The 26,660-nt window shown below is 58.1% G+C and overlaps 1 protein-coding gene across 5 annotated transcripts in view; it reads left to right on the forward strand.

Annotated features, from left to right (window-relative positions):
- The window catches only part of AGRN (agrin), a 125,506-nt gene that overhangs the window by 41,944 nt on the left and 56,902 nt on the right, over positions 1-26,660 (forward strand). For 2 of the 5 annotated variants that reach the window (XM_087755380.1, XM_087755381.1), the window contains exons 3-4: positions 5,846-5,866; positions 19,473-19,520. In XM_087755380.1, the coding sequence (XP_087611506.1) occupies positions 5,846-5,866; positions 19,473-19,520 (69 nt within the window). Of the gene's footprint in view, positions 1-5,845; positions 5,867-16,257; positions 17,666-19,472; positions 19,521-26,660 lie in introns of those variants that run through there. The other 3 variants (XM_087755382.1, XM_087755384.1, XM_087755383.1) reach the window with 2 other exon arrangements.

Genomic DNA, 26,660 nt, shown 5'->3' on the forward strand with positions numbered 1-26,660 from the left:
CTCAAGAAAGAGGGTTTTAGATGCTGAGTTCTTTTTCAGCTTAATCTGCTGGAGTGGTGATCCTCTGCCACTCGGCAGGCTGATGCCTGCAGCCAGCCCGGTCTGAGTAAACTTTCCCTGGCTTCAATAAAAATGTTAGTGTAGTAGAGACTCTGCCCTGTGGGTTTTTTCCTCCCCCCCACCAGTGCATCCCAGTACCCAACCCACGGCAGCTTCTTAAAAGTGTGTTTGGTGGTGGCACAGAGGGGAAACCTCAAATCCTTGCAAAGCAATTACTGCTAATGAGACACTTCCTACACATCTGGTTTCAATTCTGTCTGTGTTTTGGGGACTGTTCTTCAGAGCTTGGGAATAGAGGAAGGTGGGAAAATCCCTGCCTCCTCGTCTCCCTTCAGCAGCACCCTCCTCCCAAGGTGGCACTTGGGCTGCTCGTTAGCTCCCATCTCTCTTGCCAAACCTAAACAATTCACACAGAAAATTGCACCTCTCCAGGGAGGTTGAATTTCAGCAGCAGCAATTATTGGATGCTGATCGCATGCCAATTGATTGATATGTTTTTGAGAGCAAGTGTAATGTGTTTAATTAGTGTGTAATTTACAAGAGCAGGGACGGCTGGGTGCCCCAGACTTAAGAAAATTTTGGAATTAAGTGCCAACTGCAAAGAAAATGGAGAAATTTTAGGTTTTTAGTGTGCGATTGCTTGAGTTTCATTTCTTTGTGGAGGGATTTAATGTTAAATTGATGGAAACTGGCTATTCTGGCTTTCTCCAGCCCCTCGTCTCTGGTTGCTGGCCGCGGAAGGTGCAGCAGAACTGCCCGTTCCTGCGGGGCTGGGCTGTCAGCCTGCCCGGCTGCTGGCTCCTGGCACTGCCTGCGTGCCCCTGGCTCTCAGTGGGACCTTGGTGGCCAGTCTCCGAGCTCTTCCAGAGATCCCACGCTGGCCTTACGTGGATTAGGTAAGCCTGAGCCACAGGGCTTCAGCTCGTTTCTGACCATTCAGATCAGGTCTTTGTTTGAATGCATATTTGTGTGGATCCTGGGCCCCTCTGGCTGCTGGTTTTGGCAGCCGAGTGCCTTGTTATCTCAGTACAGAGTGTGGCCTTGGAGCAGGATGCAGAGAAACAGTAGGGAGGGTCACAGAGAGAGGGATTTCAGGAAGTCTGTGTTGCTTTTGTGCACTGAGCAGCGGGAAGGTGGCGTGGGAACCCTTGGCTCGTTTCCTTGGGAATGAGACAGTCCAACCTGGATCTCACTGGCAGGCTTATCAGGGGCATTAGTGTGAGGGCAATGAAAACACTGTGCTGTCAGGTTCCTGGGATCCATCAGGGATCCCTCCTGGCCCCTCAGAGCCCAGCTTTGCTGGTTCCGCAGGCGGTCCAGCTTCCTCCCTTGGGTGCGCTGTCATCTGACTGGGAGAGGTGGGGTGCAGGTGGCCAATATCCACCCCCTGTGCCCTTCACTGGCATGCAGCAGCAGGTTCCTGCTTTGAATGAAGACTTGCAGATGAAACCCCCTGCCCTGTGTAGTGCCCCGGGGTGGAGCCCTTGTTTGGTTGGCGGTTGTCTTTCTGCAAGGCCAATTCACTAGGGCATTCCCTTCAGGTTGGGATCTCCAAGCTGGGTTTTCCCAGAAGATGGCTTGCCTTGGTGAGTTCTTCTGATCCGAGTGGCAGGGAAATGGTCTGGGCTATGCGTTGGTCGAGTGTCTCAGGAACTGAGCTGTTAGGCAGGAGATAGTTCTGGCCTTGCAACAGCTGTGTTGGGTGACTTGTCCAAGTCACATGTGATTTCTCAGAAGTACCATTTTTCATGACGTAATGGCTCAGCCCCTGGCAGGAGTAAGTCAAAAAGCCATGTACTGGGTGCTCCGGAGAGGTAGGTCTGCTTTGTTCCAGCCACGGCTGCGCGCCTGGCCTGCGTTCCCCAGGCATGGAATGGCACGGCACGAACACCAGCTTCCTGCTCTGCCTTGCTTCTCCACAAAGCTCGGGTGTATTCCCCTGCTCCAAGTGTGTTTCTATCCAGGAAAACTTTCCGCAGTCAAGTGCCTGACCTTGGAACAGAGCCTCTGCCTCTGCCTCTCCTTTCTTTTTTGTTTTATTTAATATATAGTAAAACAAACTTATTTTCCCCTTCTTGAAGTTAACAGCTGCTTTATTGAGCCACAGCATGATGAAGGGAAAATCAAAGCACAGTGACATTTGCTGGAGTTGAAAGGCAGGTCAGGCTCTTGGGCTGCTCATCTCAATTGCACTTTTGTTCTGAAAATGAGAGGGAGAACGTGTGCGCCCTGCCGGACACTCCCGAGCCTTAGGAAGAAGGAGCAGGAGCTCTGCAGGTCGGAATGTGTGGGAAGGTGGTGGAGCGTCTGGGACTCCATCCGGTGGCGGTGGCGCTGGAGCAGCGCTGCGCGGGTGGGTGGCTGTTGCTGAGCACAACGGTCCCGGCTGCCTTCGTCCCGGAGGCCTCCGTGAGTCACCAGTGACTTCTGGCTCCGTGGGGTCAAGTGTTCAGGCTTGCTGTGTCGACACCAGCCTGAGTGGGTGCGTCTCAAGCCCCTTAACCCTTCTGGGATTCTGTTCCCCACCTGTAAACTAGAGCTAGCAGCACTCACGGAGGACACTGACCCTTTTCTCCACCCAGCCCTCATCCCCTGTGCTCCTCCCCGTTGTTCTGCAGCCCAGGCAGGATTTGAGCCTGGAGCAGCACTCATGTCTCTTGTCCTGGTGCTATGAAGCTGCAGTTCCCATTTCCTGAGGGCTGCAGCACTGGAGTTGGCAGCTCTGCAGGGGTCTTGACCAGGCAACTTCATCTTCTTTTTGTTGCTGTCTCGCTCCTTCTGGTTTTCCCCTGACTCTGAAAAGCAGCTGCTGTTACAGTCCCAGTGAACATCAGGTTTTGGTATCTGCATATGAAAGGTTCAGTTACTATTGAGCGGGCAGGCAGTGACTCTTCATTACCCAGCACAAAGCCCCTGCTGGACCTGAGGGTCTCTGCACCCCAGTTGCACCTACCTGCAGGGGCCGCAGGGCTGCCTTAAAGAAAAGGTGCAGCTGTGGGAATGCTGTGCGTTTGCACGTGGGAAATGAGGTCTGTTTCCAGCTTGACCTCTGTTCAGTGTGTGCTATATGCCTCTGCCACAGTTTGTCACTCAGCGGCCTTGGGCATGTCACTTGTCCTGTGTGTGTTAGGCGATGCGGTCTGGACCGCCTCGCAGGGACGCGGTGGAGTGACGCGGTGCCGTGCCGGGGGAGCTCCCTGGGGTGCCAGGGCTGTGCCACTTGTGCCAGCGGCTGAGGGACCCGCCTGCCGCGAAGCAGTGGGGGTGAAGTGCTGTGAGCGCAGTAAATGTGTGACTGAGTGTCGTGCGGTGGCTGCTGCCAGGCAGCTGCTGGCGCTCTGCCATGGCGCCGGGGGTGACCAGGCTGAGCTGGGTGAGCTGCTTTACACCTACACAGTAAAGGCAGGGGACCTAAGACTTCCCCTGCTCAACAGGAATGTCCCCCAAAATATGTAACACCTAATGGCTCTTCCCCGCAGTGACTGCCTCTCCTCCACACTGGCATTTGCATCCTTTCCCTTGGCAAGGAATAGTGATCGAGTCAAATCCCCTGAAACATGGTGGGCCAACAGCTTTGTGGAAACCCCAACCAAGCGTGCCTTGTCTCCAGGGCTTCTGTATCTGAACGCCCCCGAGAAAGCCCCTGACCCCTCCCTGCACACTGGCAAAATCAAGTCTATTCTGCTGTCCCAAACGTGTTGCTGCTGCTCTTGTGCCTTCCTCTCGCCTTGACAGCAGGGCTCTTCAGAGGTGCTGCCTGGGCAAGAAGGGGCTCTCCTGCTGCTCCCCGGGAGTAGCAGAGTAAGAGGAGGTGGGCCCCGTTCCCTCTGGCAATCCCAGACCGTGCTGTCCAGGGGCCCAGAAGAGCCATCTCTTCTGCCAGGTGACAAAAGGATGTGATAGAGACAGCTCAGTCCACATAATTTTAATTTAGAGGCATCAGAGCAAAGGGAGGGAGGGAGCGCTGCAGTCCTGCAGCCAGACACTGATGTTTATCTGCACCAGAGTTGGCCATGGGGTCTTGGCTTTCATTTCTGTTTTTCTTCCTCTTTTTATAAATTAAAATCCCAAAATAACTGTGCTGCTCTGGGATATTTTTAAGCTGTTTTTCCCCTCTTCCTTTCTTCCCTGCATCTCCCAACAGCGTACAGCTGAGAGGGCTCCCGGCTGCCAATGGAGAAGGCTGCACGTCACTTCCTTGACATAGGGCCCTCTCCAGCCCTCAATGCTCACTTTGTTTTTCCCCTAATAGTCTCGGTGAGCCGTCAGGACTCTTCACAGCATCACGTTACCCACAGCCCAGTGTGGGAGCTGCTGCTAGCGTGGCACGGGGGAGGCTCAGCACCCCTCAGCCCGGGTACCGGGGCAGCGGGTGAGGCTCTCTGTTCCAGCTGCATCCTTGCCTTCCTCCTTCTCCTCCGTTTCCTCTGCTCTGTGGCCCAGCACGCTCCCTGTCCCTGGGAAGTTGCCCACCTCCGTCCCCTGCGTCCCATCTGTCTGGCCATGCTTCCTCTGGGGCTCTGTGTCGGTCCTCTTTCAGCAGCCTTTGAGAGTCCAGCCTGAGAAAAGCACACAAGAAGCACCCCGTACTCCGAACTCCACCCTGCTTTTAACTATCTAGTTGCTAGTGCGTGGTCCTGTGAGGGGGCAGAGTGATCTGGGTGGAACAGAAAAGAGGGGTTAAGAGCTGCATTTCACACTAGGAGATACTCATGTCCTGGTGGGACACGGACCTGGCTGTGAGGACAGCTCCTGTTTCCATAGGCATCTAGAATGAATGCTATAATGGTTACAGGACTTCTATACTGCCAGAGGTTACTTGCAGATAAATAAGCTGTGCTCCATAACAACTATTAAAATGTTCAGCTGTTTAACTGTTAACCTTCTCTTTCATCGTGTGTGTTGGGAGCCTTGTTTCATCTTGTGCTCTGGTTTCCTAGACTTTAAAAGTAGTTCCAGCCCAGGTGATGCATTTGGATAGGAGGTATCCGGCTGCGATGGTAAAGGATGTGCCCCTTTGAGTTGAATGGGAAACATCTGATCCTTGGTAGCCTGTATTGGGAAGCTGGCATGGCTGCGGATAGCTCCAGGCTTAGCTCTTTAACATTTCCAAATTGTGAGATTGGTTTCAGAAAAATCATCTATTGACAAGGCAACCCACGAAGTTTAACAGTTAATGCACGTTGGCTTCTGAGTCTTTGGCTGCACTTGCTACATTCTCCGGGACCTCCTTTAGCTGTCCTTGTAAGGAAAGAGTGCAGGCTTCTCCGTGGATCAAATCAACTGTGGTATCTGATCCAGCATGCTTGTGTTGTGTGGCTGACAGCGGTCAGTGCTGAGGTGTTCCCGATGGGGTTTCTGTTCTTGTCCTTTGCACATACTTAGTGTTCCAGTTCTGGGGCTCTCCGTTTCTCCCTTGTTTTGATGTGCCTGATTTAGCCTGTTGCAGTGTGCGATATCATCAGTAACATCAGGATCCTGCTGTTTTCTGGCTATCTGCAGATTTGGGAGCCCGTTGTGCCATAAAAACATGTTTAAATCGATGGGCTTAGAAGGCCAGCAACCTGGCCACAATCTTCTGGGGTGATCTGGGAGCTCGTGCCCGATGCTGCCTGGAGAGGGCTGGAAGAGGTGGATGGAAGCTGCCCCAGGTGGTGTCGATACTGGAGCATTGGAGGAGGGGGCTTGGGGGAGGGCAGCAAAGCTTTGGGTTAGCTGTCTGTTTTCTTGTTTCTAACTGTTTTGTTCTCTCCTTTGTCTCCTCCCGCTTCCCTGCTTTCTAAAGAACATAGGAAGCTTCTTGCTGGTAAGTGGTGGTGTGTCATGCAAAAAAAACCCCATTTTTTCCATCCACCATCAGACTCGCTGGCTAGTCCGTGTCATTCTTCCATCCACCCAGAATGTGCCGGAGCAATAGCAACCTTCTGGAGGTGGGCACAGGCACTCCCATCCCCACGGCCTCTGGGCTGCGGAGTGTGCGCTCACTTCAAAGGGAGCTATTGCTTTTAGATCACAGTTTGAAGAACTGCTTTCCCCTCTGCCTCCGCATTGCCCAGCCTGACGTTGTTGCCTGGGCTCAATTGGATTGCTACTGTCCTTGCAGAAAGCAAGCGACAGCTGCTGCGGCACCAAGCCTCTGGAGCGCTGCGGGTGCGAAACTGTGATCTAAGGACACCTCTCACCTAGTGCTTGTCTCGTATCCGACTCCATCTTCAGCCTCTCACCTTCACCCGCTTCCTGGGGAGGGTGGGGGAGAGCACTGGCTCGTACTGGAGGTAAAATGGACAAGTTTGCCGCCTGGCCTGGCCTGGGGGCTTTGTGGCACGTGCTGCACTGGATGCAATTAATGAACGAGGGCAGAGCGTTGCTGCCGGCAGGGAGGGCAGAGGCCATGTGTGCCCCCCGTCCTGGCTGAGCTGTGAAGCTCCGGGTGTGGGGCGAACACCCCACGGACAATTCTCCTGGGCATCTTTCTGGCAAAAGCAAGTGAAGTATGGGCATGGGTTGAAGCCCTTAAGGTGTCCCTGTCCCTGCTCCTCTGGTACACTCACCTCGCCTGCCCTGCACCATGTCCGCAGTGGCTCATCTCTCCCTCAGCTGTCATCTGCACGGACAGTTGTTTTAAACAGAGAATCCCAGTCATTAAAACAAACCATGTGCGTGCCCTGGCTGATGAGAGCAGCCCTTAGCGGGCGATGGTGTACACGGCTGCAGGCTGGCTGGCTGCCCACTTCTCTCTGATCCCTGGTGCTGGGAATCCCGGCATCCTGGGAGCCTCGTGGCCGGCTCCTTTGTTTGGTGGCTGTGGATACAGAGTGTCTGTAAGGAAGGCGTTTGGCATGTGGTTGGGGCTGGCAGTTCATCTCATGCCCTCCCCCTGCGTGCACAAACCTTTGCACACATCGGCTGGCGCGGGCTGGAGGATGGGGCGAGCGAAATGCCTCCCTGCGCTGCTGCCCCTCTCCAGTATGCCCGGGCAGCCACCCCGCCATGGCAAAAGGTCCCGGGTCCGTGTTTGCCACGGACAGGCAGCTGTCCCCTGCTTGTAAGGACAGGCCTGGGTGTAGAGGTATCAAACGCTTCTCTGCACCAGCTTTGACTTTGGGGCTGCTCCTCTGCCCTGTGCTCATTGTGAGACCTTCAGGTTCACTGCTGGCCCGCATGTGTAGTTGGATGAGCAGCTGGCTTTTTGGTGTGATGTGGGGCAGGACGGAGCCGGGGCAGCTCAGCTAGCCTTGGTCTGGGTGTTGGGGCTGGCTGTGTCAAACCCCACTGAAACGAGGAGAAGGGAGTCACGCCAGGACCGGACCGGCTGTGGCTGGTGAGCCATTCAAAGCTGTTGCTGCTGTATTTCCTCCCTGTTTTGTGCCCCTCGTTATGTATAATATATAGACTGTATTGTGCAGATCAGGAGGGGTGGGCTAAGGGTTTGCTTGGAAACGTGCCCTTGCTACAAAGGCACTGGAGAGGGAACAGAGGGACGTAAAAGTTTTATTGAAAGCCGCCTACTCCTGGCCTGGACCCTGGGCCTCTCTGGGTCTAGGAGGAGCAAGGAGAGAAGCTATCCAAGCCGACAGCATCCCCTGCCGGCTTACGCTTCCCGTGCCTCTCAGCCCTGAGATGCATAAACCGAGCCCAGAGCGTTCTGCTCTTCTCCTGGGTGCCAGCCGTGCTGCCAGCAGCCCCACCGGCTGGGTGCTCTTCCTTGCTTGCAACGCTGGCACAAACGTTTTGCTTCCAGCTGCGCGTGGCTGACAGCACGATAGCTGGATGCTGCCTGCTTTTGTCTCTCCCAGGCAAGCAGGTGGGCAGGAGAAAAACGGTCTGGGTTCCCAGGGCTGCCCTCTCCCCTTTGCCGTGTCCCCATCCAACATGAAAGCCCCTCTGCAGTGCCTGCGAGCGATCTCTGAGCAGGAACGTAATTGCCCAGAGGAGAGGGTATCCCTTCCCTTCCTCTCCTTCCAGTAGGCTCTTGCAGCTCTCCCTGCCTTCCCGATCCACCTGGAGCAGCTGCCCTCCTCCCCTGAGGGCATGTGCAAGCACACGGTTTTTTGCTGGCTGTGTTGCCTTTCTCCTTTCTAGTGATGTGCTTGAGCTCTCTTCACCTTATTGTGTAGCTCGTGGGGCTTGGCTCTCCCCAAGGAAGCGGCCTGCACTGGGTTTGTCTGAGCAGCCCTGTGGTGGAGCTGGGCAATGGGCTGTGTGTCCTCCCCTGCTGCTGCTGGAGGGGACGATGCTGCCGCCTCTTGCCCTGCTGGTAAGTCTGGCTCCGCGTGTTCCCAGGAGGCCTGTCTCGCACCGCTCCGTGGCTCTTGTGGTTTGTCTGCTTTATGGGAAGCGGTTAACAAAGCTCTGCTGCACCAGGCGGCTTGGACCAGAGCCCGGGGCTTGCCTGCGGTGGGTGCCGGACACAGCCACCACCCAGTGCCTGTCTCACAGCCGCTCTGCAGGTGCTGGTGTGGACTGGCACAGAGCTACATCACTCGAGGATGCAGGTGTAATTCCTAGCCCGTGTGGGCTCTCTTTGTGGCTGTTCTGCCTCTCAGGAGAGGTGCAGTGAGAGCACTTGGCTGGCGTGAGGTGTCCAGCTGAACCGGGGGCAACCCGCTGCCCCCCTGCAGAGCCCTGCCTGGGAGGAGGTGGCAGAGAGCTGCCCTGTGGCTGGGCGTTCAGCTTCTGCTCTCCCCAGCGGCTCTGGCTGAAGGCTGGCGGGGCCCTTTCCTGAAGATTGCTCCCAGCGCTCCCTCTGCCTGCAGCGCTTTGTACAGCTGGCACAGCAAACGGAGGCTTCTGCTATCGGGGTGTCTCGCCTTTGCGCAGGGTACGTGCTGGCCGTTCCTGCATCGCCCCGCTGCCGCTACTCGCCTCCTGGAGTGCTGGGCTGGGTGGGTAGGGATTGAGGTGTTTTAGTGAGGTACCTCTGCTTTCATCCTCTCTGCTTGCCTGGTTCTCACTAGATGGGCTCCGCTGATGTGGTTTTAGGACTCGGAAGCCTGTATGAGGTTACTGGCAGTACCCGAACTCCAGCCAGTGCTGCTCTTTCAGGCAGACCCCCACCCCTGTTGCTGAAGGATGTCATTCATTGTCTGGAAGCACGCCGGTGACAGCTGCTTTCTTGGTGGGAAGGTATCCAGAGTGCCAGGAATACATGCTAATTTTAGCCTGCTGGGTGTTTGCTCCAGAAATGTGCTGTACATTTGTTTCATCGTTTGTTTTTTGCTGTTTTTTTTCCCCTTTGCACCCCCCCATGTTATCGTATCCTTGAGGAACGCTGCAACACCAGCTGATCCTCATGCCCCCTTGCAGATGAACAAGTTTGCATCAGCTTGCAAAGCAACTGGTGTATGTTTGGAAAAGGGTTGGCAGAAGTGATGTCTTACAGCTCAGCCGACTCTGTCAGCAGACAGAGAGGCTGAAGGCTTGGGCGATTCACTCTCAGCCACACCAGTAGTCAGGCAAGGCTCTTCTTCGGGTGGAAGGAGTTGATGGTGTCTTGGCGAAGCAGTAGCCACAGGACAATGCAAGTTCAGGGCAAACTGTAGTCCGTGAGGTGTCTGAAAGGTCTGTTGCTGCTTCCCTTCCTCATCACCCTCGTGTTGCTCTACCATCACCCCCTCCGCGCCGTGTCAGTGGAGATGCGGCTGGCTCTCGGCCGGAGTTTCTCGCGGCGTGGGTTGGCGAGAGCGGCAGGTGGCAGTGTGAGCCTGCCGCAGGAGCCGAGGGCTGCGGGCCGCAGCCTGCGCTGCAGCTCAGGGCTCGCCTCCAGTCTGTGCAGCAGCAGGGTTGGGGCTGTAATGCTGCGCACACCCTGCCCCGGACACCCTCGGGGTATCAGGAGAACGTGGCGGGACAGATTGGAAGGGCCTTTGTCCCAGCATCGCTCTGGCTCGCCTCTCTGCAGCCCCGCTGCTGTTCTCAGCGTCGCTCCTGAATGCGAGTCCTGCAGCGGGCTGCTGTCCCAACAGCCCAGCGAGCCAGTGGGCAACGTGGTTCTCCTGGGAACAAGAGGAGGGAGGCAGTGGCCACTGAAGGCATGAAATCCCTAGCACGGTGCCTTGCTCTGGAAAGTCCTCTTGGGCTGTGGGTGCAAGCCCAGCTGCCTCATTTGGAGCCTGCAAGCTGGGCTCGCAGGGGGCAAGGAGTCGGGGCCAGAAGCGTGGGTGCCAGCGGGAGCCCAGCAGATCGTGTGACACCCGGGGCAGCAGTTTGCCCTTGTGAAGGCAGAGGATGGCAGGGCTGGGCAAAGAAGGCTTGGGCTCCTCGGCCGGAGCAGCGGGGAGCTGTGTGGCTTAGTGCTGAGATGCATCCCCTCCTTCCCCTGGGTCGCTTTTGCTTTGCTGTGGGTCTGCTTTTGGGCAGCAGTCCTGTACTTTTAGATCTGGACACCAAGTTCTGTGTGCAAACCTTGGTTTACTCTTTCTTTTTTAAGGGGGGAGGCAGAGACATCATAAAACCCATTCACCACTGCATATGGGTGGCTAGTGGGAAGAGGTGTGGGCTTTGTGCAGCACGTATGGGGGAACATCTTAACGGAGGGGCTGTCTTGCAGCAGCAACGCAGCGTGCACGCAAGCTATGGCATGCAGACTGCCAGCTCGGAGAAGAGCCTGCGGTCCCGGGAGAGGGTGACCTGTATTCCCTAGGGCGCATGCGCGTGGCCTGCTCCAATGCTCCATGCTCGGGCATCCCTAAGCGCGCCTGGAAGACAGCTGCGTGGTCCAGCATCGCGTGGTAGGAGGGGGCTGTTTCGGGACAAAGTCATTAAGTAGGGAAACCCCCCTCTTCAGAGGAGGCAGCCAGGTGCCCCTTGTCCAGCACTGCCTGGCATGGCTGTTTATTAGGAATGGTGTGAATTAACTCCCCTCTCCCCTCCCAGCACACACGCCAACCTAGCCGCGAGGCTGGCCACCCCAGCCCCATCACCCGCTCCCCCGTCTCCCATTGATAGGGTTTAAAAGCTCTTTATTTCCAAGCGCTGCTCAGCGGGAGTCAAGCTGGGTCCTGCCAAGTGTTAAATGAAATAATTAAAATCCCCACTTTCTCCCCCTCCTGCTCCTTTCTCTGTAATGCTGGTAATTAGCCTGTAAAACTGCAGGAGGGAATGGGGAAGGGAGAATGTGCAAACGCCTTCTGCGGGCTCCCTCCTCCTCCTCTTTGCCCTCCCCAGAGGAAGCACAAAATGGCTCTCTAGGCATTGGGTGCTGTCAGATAAATCCCAATTAGCTCCCTGCCAAACAGGATTAGCCAGAAGGGAGCCAGGTGGGGAATCAGCCTGGCAACAGCAGGAGCTGGGGGCTTCTGCAAGGTCTCTAGCTCGGTGAGGAGGGAGAGATTGACAGCTGTCAGTCAGATCCCAAAGCAGCACTGATTTTTAGTGTCGCAGGCTGGTATCTGGGATCTGGTAGGCAGAAATGGGGAGGTGAAGGAAAAAGAAACTGGTGTCTCCTGCTGGTGTTATCTGTTCCCAAGTAACTGGTGGCTGGAGGGCACGGGGTCCCACAAGATGCCTGTGAGCCCCCCCCGAGGTCAGTGCAGAGATGCAGGGCAGCGTGCGTGGGTCGTGCTGCTCCCAGCGCTGATGGGCTGGGTTCTGCTCCGGCCCCGAGATGGAGTATGTGTCTCCTGCTGGCTCCGTGCTTCAGAAGCAAGAGGATAAAACCGGTGTCCTGCCACGCTGAGCACACTCAGCTGCACCCAGCCCAGCCCCTTCTGCCTGTCTGCTGCATTTTGGCAGCAGCTGTGACATCCTCGCTGTGAAAGCCCAGAAATAAACCCATTAATGGCACCAGCCTTTAAACTGGCTGGTGCCCACATGGAGGCCTTAATGCATTGAACACTTTCAATTAGAAAACTGGGCGGGGGGAATATGGATGAGCTTAAAGAAAATGTTTTCTTGCCTGTAGTAGAGGAATAGCAGCTGTGTCTGAGGGTGTTAAATTGGCCCGCTGTCCCCCGTCCCTCCCTCTTCTTTCCTGGCAGATGTGGTGACTTTCTGCCTCTTGCACCCTGCTGGGGCTGGCCCTCCTCCGAACACCTGCAGCATTACCCAGGCTGCTTCCAGTCCCAAGGAGCAGGAAAGGGAGAAATGCCGTCAGCGCAGGCGCGCGGCGTTGCTCGGAGCGGGGATGACAGGCTGCTCTGGAGCCTTGGCATGGCTCTTCTGCCCTTCTGACTAGGGCTGGCCTGGCTGGGCTGTCCCGAGACAGACATGGAGGTACTGGGGGGACGAGCTGTCCCTATATCTCGCGTGCTTTTGGCTCCTACCTCTTTCCACTTCAGACCAGCCTGGAGCTGGTGGCTTGCGTTCAGTGCTGCTGGGCTCACTGGCCAGCTCTTCTGAGCTGCTCACTTCGGAGCCAAAGGTGGCTTTTATGTGCTCTTTTGCCTTGTCAGGTCTTGCTGCGTTTTCCTGCCTGGTCCTTCATGTGCTGGTGTCAGAAGTGTGAAGGGAAGGGCTGAGCGTGTGTGTTGGGCACAGGTGGCAGAGGGAGCTGGTGGGAGACCGGCTGTCCCTGTGTGCTGTAGCTGGCGCAAAAGGATGCGGGCATTTCTGAAATGCCGTAGCTGTACAGGGGGGTCTACATGCAGCCAGCTCTGGGCAGGAGGGGGATAATAGCCAAAAATGATGACCCACATGGATGGACCAGGGAAGTGTGATGTCTCCCCAGTGCAAATGGCTCTTCTGATTATAAAGTCTCATCTGAAGGACTTGCGAGGGGCAAAGGTGCAAGCGTTTGTCTTTCCAAAGAGTGATGAGCCCGTCTGCCCATGCTGGAGTTTGAACCTGCCTCCTGCAGGACACAAAGGCTGTTCGGATCTGAGGCAGTGCTGCCCCTAAAAGTGGCCCCCAAATGGCTGGAGGGGACAGAGTCCTTGCAGACCTGGGAAGAAAGGGAGGACTGTGCGGTGGCTGATTTGCATGTGTAAACATGCACACAGGAGGATGCAAATGTCCTCACCTCCCTTTGGGGATTTCTTTATTTCTTTTTTTGAAGCCAAGCCTTTGGCCTTAGCCCACATGTGCTGGGAGTGCCAGGGGAGCATGGCTCTGAAGCCCTACGGGGCGGGGGGCTGTGGAGCAGGCCAGGAGGGGAGAGGGGTGCTACAGGGCCAGCGTCAGCACGGCACTGCTCTCGTGAAGGCACCGGGCAGGAGTTTGGTACCTGTGTCCCAGGGCAGAGCAGAAGGGTGCAGGACCGGGCCAAGCTGGCCACACGGTGACCAAGCGAAGGAGAGGGGCAGGGCACTCTGCTCGCTTTTTGGGAAGGTCTTGGCTTCTTGTGTGATGCTTCAGACATTCCCAGGGGGCTGTGGTACCTGGGGAGGGTACTGGAAATGGGGCAGCAGCGGCAGGGACTTGAGCTTACCCTTTGAGGGAAAAACACTGGGTTGGAGGGGTGGGGGCCTCTGTGTGCGGTGAGGTTAGGGGTCTCTGTCCTGTTGCCAGGGTGCTCTGACTTGCTCAGCCAGTCCTCGTGCCTCATCCCGGTGAAGGGAGGGGTGTTGTGCCACATCCCAGGAGGCAGCCCCGTGGCCTCTGGTGCTGGCCGAGGAGCCCTTTTCCACCTGGCTCACCAGCAGTCTCCGTGGCAGAGGGCTCTGCTTGTGAGGGGGCTCCTGGGATGGGTTCCTAGCAGGGGTCTGCTTGGGAGAGGCTGCTTGGCAGAGTGTTTCCCGCTGAGCCCTCATAGCACTTGGCCTCTCAGGGGCTCTCTGCAGCCCCTGCGTGTGTCGGGAGCAGAACGGCTCCTGGGGTGCATGCCGATCTGCCTTACTGCTCGGGCATGAGGCCATTGCCTACCCTGCTTGTGCGGGCTCTCCTCCCAGCAGCGTGGTTAGGATGCAGCCCGTGCCTCACAGCAAGCTGGGATCATGTTCTGCGAGTCCCCGGGGAGGGGAGGGAGCGATGCAGGTTTAAAGAGGAGCAATGTCTGGGACGTGACTTGGATTTCTTTCCTCCCTTCTCCGTTTTTCTTCTCCCCTGTGTTGCTCTTGGAAAGTTCCACCTGCGGTGCTGGGACGCCCAGGATGCTCCCAGCCCACGTCTCCAGCAGAGAGGAGCAGCACGGCTTTGTGGTGCGGCTCTAGGGCAGCTTGTGCCAACCCCACAAGGAGACCCTGCAACCTGCTGACTCCTGGTGCCTGAGATGCCCTGCTAAAAGACCACCCAGTCTCCTCTGCATCTCCCCGCTGGAGGGGAGAGTGGGTGGATTCAGCTTTAGTGTTTGTGTCCCTCGGGCTCCAGGTGAATTGCCAAGGTGAGGGAGGGAGGGGCAGCACGGCAAGAGCAGGCTGGGGCTGGGAGGGTACGTGCCGCCAGTGAAGGTTATTCTGCCATCTCAAGTTGTTGTTGGCTTTTGGAGGAGTGGGTGGTGGGAACGGTGCTGCCCAGCCAGCTGGGCACCTCCCCAGAAGAGAGGGCTGTGCAGCCCCCGCGGCCAGAGTCGCTGGCCTCGCGTGGAGCCACGGCACCCGGCCAGCCCCGTGGGAGAGGAGAGCACTGCCGAGCTGTGGGGCAGTGCCGTGGCCTGGGCCTGCGTGGTGGCTGCTGGCCATGGCCGGGAGGAAGCTGTGCTTCCCCTCCTGGCTGCGGCAGCTTCCCGGTTGGTGCTGAGCAGGGGCAGACAGGAGGAACTTAAAGCAGCTTCCCTGCAGTCAGCTTCCCAGTTTGACCACAGCAGGGTTACCCGCTGCTACATCTCCACAGTGCTCATCTTGCCGTACGAGCACGGGACGGGTGTTTGAGGACTCCTTCCTTGCCTTGCCAATGACACAGCAGGGTACGGACAGCCCCTCCACAGCGCCTGGGGGACAGAGGAGGCCGCAAGAGTCCTCCTGTCCCGTGGCTTGGACGATAAACCAGCTTCTGAAACTGCAGGGCTGTGGATAGTCAGCCCAGACTTGTGCTCGGTAACCAGAGGGCCTTCCTCTCACAGGGTTTTGTTCATAGTCTCCGGAGCTGCTTTCTTCCTCCATGGTGAGGAAGAGCTCAGCCTGTTTGCTAAGGTCATGGCGCTCTAGATGCGTGGTCCTGCAGGCAGGGAAACAGCTCGCTGGGAGCTGTCTCTTTTGCCAGGAATGCCGTCTCACCAGAGACGGGGCTTCAGCCCGGAGAGGTGCTCTGGAGAGCAAGTATGGAGTGGAGGCCCTGGGAGCCTGGGCTTGTCTTTGTGGGCACCACCACTGCCTTTGGGAGTGCTTGGGCTGTAGCAGGGCTGCCCTGCCCTGCTGTGTGCTCTTGCCCTGTTGCTGGACTTTGACTCAAGAAATCTGGCTCTTGGCCCTGACCTCCCTCTGGCTTTCAGCCTGGCTCTCCTCTTGGCAGCTTTCCTGTCCTTGCTGGCAGTGTCCTGCCCAAGGAAAGCGGTGACCAGAGGCTTCTGGCAGGAATACCCAGGGAGGCAAGGAAGGGAGCGGCACAGCTTCACGGTGCATCTGCGTCCCAGCGCCTCTTTTCTCCCCTCCGTGCTCTCCTCTCCCTGGTCCAGCCGGGGACCCAGATCACGCAGCAGGGTTCGGCTCCAGCTGGGTCCCTGCGGCCACAGCCTGGTCCTGCTCCCTGGGCGTTTGTGGTGGGGCTGCCCTGGTCCTTCAGGGCGTGCTGGGATGTGCAGGTGTGCCTCCCTCCAGCTAGAATAAATGTCCTAAAACCAGTACCTCTGGGCTGCTCCTGCTCCTTGCGGGGCTCTGCTGTCCCTGGGGGTCTCGGCCCCCTCCGGGGGCGATGCTGGGGAAGGCTGGAGGAGTTTCTCCGCTTCTCAGCGTCTCGAGTGGGTGAATGGGGGGGACTCCTGCCCCCCGGTCCCGGGGGAGCGGGGGCAGCGCGACCCCGCCGCCTCCCGCTCTTTGTCTGCGCCGCGCCCGCCCCGCTCGCCTTCGCCGCCCCTTTGTTGGCCGTCGGAGCGCTCGGGAGGGGCTGGCTCGCCCCCCCCCCCCCCCCCTCCCCTCGCCAGGGGTCCACCCGCGGCGGTGGGAGCCGAGGGGGCGGGCGTGGAGCCCCGCTGCCGGCGGAGGGAGGGAGGGGGACGCCGGTCGCCGCGGGGCAGAGGAGCGGGCGGGGAAACTTCAGGGCGTGGGGCGGGCTTCTCTCCTCCTTGCTCTGTTGTCTGATGCTGCGCGGCCCTTTCACCACGCGTGGGGTGAAGCTGGGGCGCCGGAATTGGGTCTCCGAGCTGCCGCTGCACGCCCACCCACCCGCTCACCCACCCACCCAGCCCGGGCGGCCGCCGCTCCCATCGCTCTCGCCCGCCTCCGTGCTGCCTCTCCATGCCGGGCTCCGCGGGGAGCTGGAACCTCTCCGGGAAGGACTGGCATGTCACAGCGGCGTGAGGAGGGGAGCTGGCCTGCCCCGGCCGCCGCCGTGGCGGTGAGGGTGCCCGTCCCGGGCAGCGTTGCTCGCCGCTGGCGAGGTCTGCGGGGCGGCAGCCCGCCGAGGGGGAGAAGCCGAGCTGCGGCCCCGTTTTGCTCACCGAAGGGCTGGGAAGGGGCCGGAGGGCTGGAGCCCGGCTCGCCTGAGAAGGGGCAGCGACGGGGGAGCGCTGTGCACCGGCTGCCCTGGAGGAAAGCGGAGCCGAGCGGGGATGGACGCGCAGCGGCTGTGAAAGGAGCCTCGGCGTGGAAGGGGAAGCGCCTGCCCTCGCCCGGGGTGGGGGCCAACTGAGCGGCACCTTTGGGCTGCTCCCGGCACCCTGCTGCAGGGACCTGCCCCGGCGGAGGGTCCGAAGCCGCTGAGCGTGGGAGTGCCTGTCCCAGAGCAGCTGCAGCCGGAGGAGACGCGTGGATACTGGAGGAAGCTCAGTGTTCCTGGAGCAAGGCTGGTGCAGAGCCCGAGCAGGGAGCCGAGAGGCAGCTGCACGCTGCTGGGGTGGCGAGACCTCCCCTCCCATCCCACCAAGAGGATACGGATGTTGCTGAAGCGGCGAGCCTGAGTGCTGGGGTCCTATGCTGGCGCCCCTTGTGCCATCTCTGTCCCAGCCCTGCTCTCGGGAGCCGTCGTGTGCTGGTGCTGTTCCCATGCTGGTAGCAGCTCGTCCCCGTCCCAGTGGGCTTGGCCGCGGAACTTGAGCTCTCAGCGCTTTTGCCTGGGGTTGCTTAGTTTGCTTTCTGCGGGCAGGTGTGTATTGACACGTCCCGGGCTGGAAGAGGGATTGCTGAGCACAGGACTGTGGGTGTCCCTCTGGAGCGGGCTCGGACCTGACCGCTACACTGTGCCTCTGAGATGGCAGATGTGGGGACAAACTCTTGCTCCTGAAGGTGCCCCTGGCCCGCCCTGCCCTCCTGCGAGTGGAGGATGGGAACCGCTGGGAAAACTTAGGTCTTGCAGCTGCTGAAGACGACCGGGGAGGGGGGAAGAGGGATCCATGTGAGCCTTGTGGCTACTCTGCCTTGGATGGGTCGGCGGCGGGTTGAGCTTTGGCCCGCAGCGTGACAGCCGAGCATGACGGCTTGCCAGTACCCCATGGCACCAGGGGCTTTGGAGCGGGACCGGATGTACCAGCACAAGGTCTCCTTGGTGGTGCGGTATTTCATGATCCCGTGCAACATCTGCCTCATCCTCCTGGCCACCTCGACGCTGGGATTTGCCGTGCTGCTCTTCCTCAACAACTGTAGGTGTCCCCGGGCGTGCGGGAGGAGCAGGGGAGGGAGAGGCAGGAGTTAGGGGCTCTGGTGCAGGGGCAGCCCTCCCAACGCTGGGCTTCGCCCTGCACTTGGGTGCTCATCCCTCCCCTGCTGCTGTCTCGGTGGAAGCTGGGGAGGCGGCAGCCCGCTCTACAGCTCTGCCCCACTTTTCCCTGAGACGATATTGGCCCAAAATTGTGGAGCGGAGCTGTGAAGGCGGGTGTGCGTGGGCCAGCCCCAGCTCCCCACTGTGCACGGTGTGCTCGTGCTCGCGGCTGCGCTAGCACCCGCTGTGTCCCGTGTCCTGTTTCCCCCCCACCCCGGGAATGCTGCGTCTCTTGACCTGCTGCTCGAGGTCTGAGCGTGGGTGATGCTCGTGGGGGGGAGGCAGGCAGTCTGTTTACAAGGTGGCGATCTCGGCAGGGCTGTTTGGGGGGTGAGGGCCAAAAGATGGGCTGCTGTGAGTCCTGTCCTGGCCAGGGGCTTCTGTTGCTCCCTTGTTACAGACTGCTGAACCCTGGGGGCTCTGTCACTGTATGTGATGGGTGGGAGATGCGTCTCCTAGGCTGCTCCAGGATCCCTGCTCTCTGTACGCTCTCTTGCTTTGAAGAATCAGCAGAGGGTTGAGGCAAGACAGAGGAGTTTTCCCTGTGGTTAGGCTGTTGACCTGATCCCTGGTGTGGTTGAGCAGATCGCGCACTTGGCTGTGGGTACATCCGCGTATTGCCAGCTGCTCTAGGCACTCTGCTCCGTTGCCTCGTCCTTGCACAGGGGCTTGCCCTCCCAAAGCCCGGCTTTCTCTAGGCGCAGCCTGGGGAGCAGGACTCCATCACGCAGCGGTGTCTTTGACCTCCTTGATGCTGGAAAGCACCAAACGCCCGCTGTGAGAAAAACCTTTAGAGGGCAGGCAAATCCTCCAGCCTAGCTTTGGGATGCACTGCTTCCCCTGGTGTCTGCGTGGTTAGAAAAAAGCTATATAAAATTGTAAAACGCACAAATGCATTTAAAAAGCACTGGTGGGAGCGGGGCCCAGGAGATGGTAGGGAAAGAGCCTGGCCAGGAAGGAGTGGTGTGTCCTCTGCCACAGCCTGGCTTTGCTGCCCTGGGCACATCACTTAATAGAGAGCAGAGCACAGTTTGACGCTGGTTTTAGGGTGTTCCCCACTCAGGATGGCAGGGTCTGTGGAGCTAACTGCCTGGGTGGAACTCTTCTCGCCCCCCTGCTTAATCAGGGGTTACCCAGATGTAGAGGGCTGTGCCCCCTTGCTCTGGGACCTGCAGTCACGTCCACGGGAGCTTTCACCTTCTGCTGCCCCAGGCTACCCCTTTCTCCCACCTTTGCCTTCTTGCCTCAGAGTCTGCAGCGTTCCCTGCTTCTGTCCCGCCCAGCTCAACGGCTTCGTGAGTCGGTGCCCAGGTGGATACGTGTGTGAGAGGTGATAGGCAGCGCGATTTGCATCGCAGCCCTGGTGAAATGGCACACAAGGGGCTGAGGCAAGCCCCAGCCTGCCAGGCAGAAGAGGGCTGCTGCCAGATCCCAAGCCAGAGATGCTCCATCGATACAAGTGGGAGAGCCGGGGCTCCTGGCTCCTGTTCCTGCTGCTCCCTTCTTGCTGCAGGACCTCCCGGACGTTCCCTGGGAGTCGGTGCCTGCTTGTGTGGGGCACGTGTGCTGAAGGGATGAAATGCTGGCCCAAAAGCTGCTGGGGACCTGTGGACAGAGGTCTGGAGGGAGGAAGGGAGAGTGTGCAAAAAGGAACTGCTGATAGCCCTGTGTTTTTTGTTTCTTTGCAGACAAGCCCAATAGTTATTTTACTCAGACGCCGCCGACGCCGCGAGATGGTAAGTACACCATCGCTTGCTGGAGCTTGGCTCCTGTGCTCAGGATGCACTTGAGAGCAAATGGCTCGAGCCTGTTGTGCTTCCCGCAGCTGGCGGTGGAGCAGCGCCTCCTGACCCAGTGATCTATTTTGCAGCTGACTGGCGGCTCTCTGTGCCTGGAGCAGTACCGCATCGCGCCTTGCCCTTGCCCCTGCCCTGGGGATGCAGGAGCGTGGCCCTCCGGGGCGAGGAGGCAGGGCAGAGAGCGGCTGTCCCTCGTGGCTCCCTGGGAGGCACAGCAGCCCTTTCTCTGAAGAGGTTTTCCGAGGCGGCTGTGGTGGAGGTGGGGAAGGGCTGGAAAGGGAGATGAGATCTGTGTGCTCCAGTTTACAGAGCTTTACTGCTTCATCTGCTGAGGCTGTGGAAGGGAGGGGACTGGAGAAAGGGACCTTATCCTTAAACGCAGCAGTGTTGAATCCAGTGGCTATTCCGTGTTTGTCCCCCAAGGGTCTTCCTGGATGTTGGAAAAAGGAGGGGGGAAGCAGAAGGAGGTGCAGAAAGGCTTGCTGCTCTGCAAGCACGGGGGGGGGGGGGAGGGGAAGCAAATGGCATGTGTGCCTATGGTACGTGGCAGAGTCACAGGTGAGGGAAAGACCATGAGAAGGTGGTGGGCTGTTAGCATGAGGAAATAGCCAAAAACAGTGTTGTCCCTCCCTTGGCCCTTCTGTTTTTCTGGTGTAGCGCCAGCTGACCCAGGGGAGGACAGGGAGGGAGGTGACCAGTTTCAGCTTGTGGAGCCTGGAGCTCGAGGCTGCATCTCACCGTGGCCTGGGCAGCAGGCGTCCTCCCTGCCGCCCCCCACGCTGCCCTGGGAGCAGGGGGCCAAGCAGGGAGGGATGCCTGCTTAGGGGAGCGAAGGGGACACAGTGTCTCCCTGGGGCTCTCCGCTGCCTTAGCAGGTCTTGGTCTTGCTGGGAAAGGACTGGAGTGGGCTGTGCTGGCTCACAGCAGCGGGAGGTTAAACGGACACAAAGCAGGTAGGAATCTCTCCAGTGCAAGCACATGGGATGTGGGCTGAGCAGGTCAGGGAAAGGTGATTTTTGAGGCTAGCAGAGGTTGCTGAGATGCTGTTGGCTGTTCATTAAATCACTGTTCCTGCTGTGCAGCCAAAGTTGAATCATCCCAGCCCATCCAGTCTTGGATCAGTCAGCTACTAACGCTGTATAAATGCTACCAAAAAATCTGTTGCGCTTGTGCTCCAGCTGGCAAAAGGTTTCAGCTTTATCAGCATCAAGAGCAAAATGGAAGCTGGTGTTCAGATGGACATCAGGTATCTCCACTGCCCTGGCCAGAAAGGGTGTGGGCATGTAAATTCTGGGGGACCGTTACGCAGCCCTCCTTCCTTTCCCGTCCTAGCTTGGGTCCTACGGTTTCTGCTTCTGGGCTCTCCTAACAATTCCCTCCCCAACCCCAAATTTTCACCTTGCCAGTCACGAGGCAGTATGATCCTTTCCTTGTCCTCTTCCAGAGTTGTTGGTCCTTCCTTGGTGGAGCAGGTGGGACGGCACCTGGGTTTCCTATGGACTCACATTTGACCTATGGCACTCACCTATGGATTGCTTCTCACCTATGGATTCCCTGGTGTCGGATGAGCAGTGTACTCGCCAGCACCTCACATCTTTTCTCTGGGCTTACTAAAGCCTTCTGGTTTCACAGACCTGTAGGAACTTTGGGTTTTGAGGCCATGCCGTTATCAGTCAATGGCTTTAAAAGCTGTTGGATGCAGGCAGGCGAGCACACGCTCAGATAATGTCATCACAGGAGCTTTGTTTTCTCTGAAAATCAGGCTTAAAATGCCCTGCTTTCTGCTGGCAGGCTGTTCAGTCACCTTCCCCAGCCTCCCTAGTGCCACATGCACAGATAAGAAGCCAGCAGAAAACAGCAGCCAATTAATAACACGTTTGTTTTTTTCTTTCTTTCCTTCTCTGATGGGGGTGGGGAAGGAGGCGGGGGAGAAACGGATGCTAGATAAAATGTGATTAATCTATAATTGGACCAGAGAAGACATCTAAAGCAAAAATAAAAACGAACGTAGGTGTAACTCCTAGCTTAGGGCTCCAAAATATTAGCAGCCCAGCCCATCCAGATGACATACTCCAAAAGATCTCTGGTCCCCACAGGAGATGGAAAACTACCACCCTTGGTGGGTTGCCAAATGAAGCACCTCCTTTTGCAAGTCTAATATGGTGCAAATGCCTCGCGTTGTCTTTGGGAAGCGTTTCTGGGCAGAAGGGAGCCCAGGGCATGGGAAAAGGTCCCCCCTGGGCTGAAGGGGCTGGTCGCTGCTGCTTCTGCTGTGCCGGAGGGACTGGCAGTGTTCATCGCCTGGGCTGGCTTGGAGATGTGGCTCTGGTCCTGCGTATAGTCCACTGCCTTAGATGGGGTCACGCTTGTCCTTGTAACTGCTGGGATTTGGCTGAGGTTTGGTGGGCGAGGGCCATGGCTCTCCTGTCCTAGGCTTGCTCTCAGGGTGGGACAAGGTGCTGGCTAGTGGGAGCTGTGCCCAGCTGTCCGACCAGGAGGGCTGGCTGGGGAGCCACCAGCCCTTCTCCCTTCCCCTAACCAGCCACGTCTGAGAGGGCCAGGCAGGGGAGGGTCTCTGCCTCGAACGGCGGCAGGCGAGGACTCGGTGGGTCTCGGCAGGCGGTGTGCGCTCCGGGGCAGGGACTGTGTCCCAGCATGGGAGTGTGACAGTGCCAGCGTCAAGCACAGCAGGGCCCTTCGATTGCTTCTTCTCCAGCTGGGCTCTTTCAGGATTGTCGCCTCTTTATCTTCTGGGCTGGATCCTCATCTTCTACAAGTCCGCACAGCTCTGCGGCGAGCAGTAGGTTGCCACCAGCTGGCAGCCTGCACTGTGAGCCAACAGATCTCTGCCCACCGGTCCCAGCTGAGGATCTGCAACTTGCTATTTCTATCTGGAAACTCTGCTATTGGAAGGTTTGCTGTGGTCCTTTCCCATTCCAAACAGTGATACAAAGCTAAACAGAAATCGTCGTCTGCCCTGGCTATGTCAGACCTCAGTTTTTGTCTGAAGGACACAGCTTCCCGCACCTCAGGCATCTTTTCTGCAAAGACCCTGTCCTGCACACGGAAAAGGTGCTGCAGCCACAACCGCTCCCCTGGTGCTCCAGCGATGCTGGCGGTGAAAGACTTTGCCAGCCAGCAGGGAGGCGTCTGTAATCAGCACTCGTGTGCTGTTTCTCTCTTCCATTTCTTCCGATACCAATTTCTACCCTAGAAAACTCTTCAGCCACAGATTGATTTATGGAGTGGTCTCTGCTTCATTTTGAAACAAGGCCATTAATGCTGTTAACTCGCCGCTTTCTCCCGGATCTCCTGCGCCGCTGGCATTCCTGCAGCTGGGCAGGGCATTGTTAAGCTCTATAAGAAGGTCTTAAGCCTGGCTTTCTTAAATGCAGTGCTCTATGAAGGCTGTTGCCTTTTCCCCAGCTGAGGGACTGGCCCGTGGCGTGGCATCCGAGCTGGCTAATTCTTCTCCTTTCTCGTCAGTGCTAGGCAGGAGCCGGGGAGTGTCTGCTCGGGGAGCTAGAGAGGGGGTGGATGTTGGCTCAGCTGCGGCCCCCCAGGGCAGGAGTGCTCTGGTAGGTGCGGTGCAGGGGGCAGGCAGGGTGGGCTGGGCCTCCCTGCATCCCCTGGGGTGAAATAAATGGTGGGGGAGGATTTGGAGGGTGCCTCCTCCCCTCTCCTTGTTCTTGCAGCATCTGTGATGAGAGGTTTGATTTCTGTTTGTTTGCAGCATCCCTTGGTGGAGTCGCGTGCGGGAGGCAAGATTGCTTTTGTTGTTTGCGGAGGGCAGGGAGAACAATGAGCCCTCTCGGAGCTGTGAAGCCAGGCTGGCGAGAGCGGGGCTGGCTGCTCAGGTGGATCAATAGGTTGAGGCACCGGGTTCCTGGGGTCAGCTCCCCATCATCCCTCTCTTCTTGCCACCCTCCTCCCCCGGGTCCTCTGCAGGGGTGCGGAAAGCCCTCTCAGCTGGGGTACTCGTTAGCGAGGTCTGCGTGGAGCATGATGGCACAGCCAACAGCAGACAGCTCCGGAGCTGAGAGCAGCAAGTGGGACACAAAGCTGTCCTGCTCACGGCGGAGCCAGGGGAAGAGAGCAGGGCTCTGCCTCGCTGGTGGCAGTTTTGGCTCTGACCGTGCCTGCACCCATGCTCCGCTCCCGTTCTGGTGCGGGCAAGCCTCCTCCCTGTTCCCCGAGAGCAGAGGCGATGGGCTGAGAGCGGAGCAATGCAGGGTGAGCTGCAGCTGGGGCCTCCCCAGCGGGGTCTGGGCAGTGCCCTCCGCCCGTGCTGCTCTCCCAGCCCTGCTAGGGAGAAAGAAGCCCTCTTGATGCGGCACAGGCTCAGGCAGGCTGTTTCACCCCTTGTGCCATCACCAGCTCTTTGGTCTGGGAGGTTTGGGTTTCTGGCTGGCCCCAGCAGCTTTCTGGATCAAGCCCAGGAGTGAGTCCTAATCTCAGAGCTATGTCTTGCTTCAACCTGTCTCGAGCAAGCATCCTTCATGGATAGGGAGAGTCACGATAGCTCGCCAGGGTGGGGGGAGCCAGCTGGCATCCATGCACCTTTGCAGGTGTGTTAATGGCACCAACCAGCTGCGGGTCCTGTCTCTGCTGGGTTTGGAAACGTCCGAGAAGGCTGAGAGGGCTGGACACCCATGTCCTTTTGGTGAGCACGGATAGACTGATGCTGGCCCAACCTGTTGCACCAGGCCAAGGGAGCGGTGCTAAATGGTTATTTATGGATGCATAAAAGCAGCAGTGATGCATGAGATGAGGACATCTGAGAAATTATATATTGGAAAAATTGCTTTATTGTGCCTGGCAGCCCCATAAATACAGCGTTTGCAGAACTGGTCCAGGCACGGGGTTAGGCAGAGAAAATGCTGGTGCAGGTGGCTTTTCAGGTCTGCATAGGAAATCGGTTAGTGGATTAATCCTACAGCGCTCTCAGTCCTGGGCATTGTCTTTCACCTGGCTGCCCTCCCTTCAGCACCCTGTTATGGCTTTGCCTCGTCAGGTCCAGCTCCCTTTCCCCTCTGATGGGGCTCTCCCTCTCCAGATAGCGTCCCCTCTGCCATGAAGAGACAGCCAGCCACCGCAGCGTTGCAAGGACTGGTTCCCCACAGCCCTGCTGGTGGCCGGCTCTGCCTTCATGGGGTGCAAATGGTGCCACGTGTTACGGAGTGTCTGATCTGTGCCGGGGACGTTAGGAAATGCTCCCCACCAGTAGATGACTCAATGAATTTGGACAGACTGAGTGTTACCTTGGCTGTGCTGAGGCAGCAAGAGAGCCTGGAGGGTGCGCGTGCCTTGCTGCCCTGCAAAGGGAACCATTCTGCTAGGGACAGCCAAGTGGCGTGGGGAAGCGGTGTTTCACGACCTCTCTGCTCTCTTCCAGCCCTGTGTCTGCGTGCGTTGGCAGCAGAGGAGGGGATGCCCGGGCGCGGGGAGGCAGCGTGCAGGGAGACTTGACCGGGCTGCGCAGGGCTGTGGTGCTCCTCGGCACGGAGCCCTGGCTGTGCCTGAGCAGCAGCTGTGTATTGGAGGTCCTGGTCTTGCTCCTTTTGTTTCAGACTTCTTCAGGGGAAGATGCTTCTTCCTTTTATTTGATCGTTTAATTAACATCCTGTAATTCTGATGAACAGCTTCCTCTGGCCAGTAACCTATTGGCACGGATGTAGTGAGGGGGAAATAACTGCCTTGGGCTTAGAAATCATGTAAGGTGCTCACCTCCCTTTGCCTGCTCTACCTAGTTACGCCTGCTGCCCACAGCCTACCTGCAGCCCTAAAAACCCCTGTTGAGGTTACCCAGTTAAACCTTGCAGTGCGTTGGCGGGGAGAAGGCTGGGGCTGGCCCACACCTCGGGAGACGTGTGTGCTGTCCGTACCCTCCTCCCGCTGCCGGATTCCTGCTGAGCCCTTCCTTCTCCAGTCCCTGTCGGAGAGAATACTGGGAGGCAGCCTCGGGCTTTTGGTTTCTCAAAGGAGCCAGGTGGCTCTCTGGGCAGCTCTGCGGCTGCTCAGGGGGACAGGGGAGGGGACACTTGACCGCCCTGGGAAGAGAGCCATGAAAATATAACTTAAAGTAGAACACAAGCTCTTCAATTTTTTTCCTTTTGTGTATGGCGGTACTGGAACACCCTGCTGGCTTTGGCTGCTAATCCCAGCCTATTTCTCTTTTGACACAAGCCAATATAAGACTTGGGTGCCGCAAAATGAATTCATAGTGCAGGCTTTGTGGCGGGGCTGATCTCGGTAGAACGGGCAGGTGTTGCAGACCTGTCTTTTTTTGTCTGCCTACAGATGCATTTTGCAGCCCTTGGTCTTTTCTGATCGCCCCACGCTCTCTTCCATTTGCACTCACACTTCTCCCGGCCCCAGCCCTGTCCCACGCGTGCGGTTTGAAATGTCGGGAGCTGACTTGCAGCAGCCATCAGCTCCAGCAGTAATCTATCTCGCTACGGCCTTGGGCCATGGTGTCCACCTGTGTCAGCACCCCGCGTAGCAAATGCTGACGGACAGCAGGGCTGACGTTAAGCCTTGCTGGTGCTCCTTGCAGGCCCACAGTGGCTGCTGGGCTGCGGTGACCTCTCCTCTCTGTGTTGAGAAGTGGAACAGGCGTCTGCGGGGAAGGTGCTCCATGGACACACGTGTGTTTGGGGCACGGGCTGCCCCAGGGCCACGGTGGCTCAGGGGAGATGCTCTCCTGCTTGATCGTGCTGTCAGTATTCCCCTTACAAGCCCCGTTGTGTTGAGGAGCGACTCCTTTGCCGAGGCCATGTGCGGAGGAGCACTGTGGGGAGCAGGGGGAGGTTTGCACGCCCCGCCACGTGGCACTGGGGTAGCGTGTCCCCGAGGCAGACGGACAGAGCCCAGCCGGCCGCTGGCTCCAGCGGCGTGAGCGTCTTTCTGCACCTCTGTGTCAGCCGGTGGGCGGCTGGGCCGAGGCTGGCGATGCTGAGCAGGGAGGGACCGGGAGCATCGGAGCGTGGCGGGAAGTCTTGTCACACATCACAGAACAGAAGAAAATCACTCTCTCTGCGCAAGGTGAAATTTCTGTACCAGGCTTCTCAGCAGCTG

Source organism: Nipponia nippon, unplaced genomic scaffold (assembly GCF_047370975.1).
Source record: "Nipponia nippon isolate SJK-2023a ecotype South Korea unplaced genomic scaffold, ASM4737097v1 scaffold_19, whole genome shotgun sequence".
NCBI classification, from domain to species: Eukaryota; Metazoa; Chordata; class Aves; order Pelecaniformes; family Threskiornithidae; genus Nipponia; species Nipponia nippon.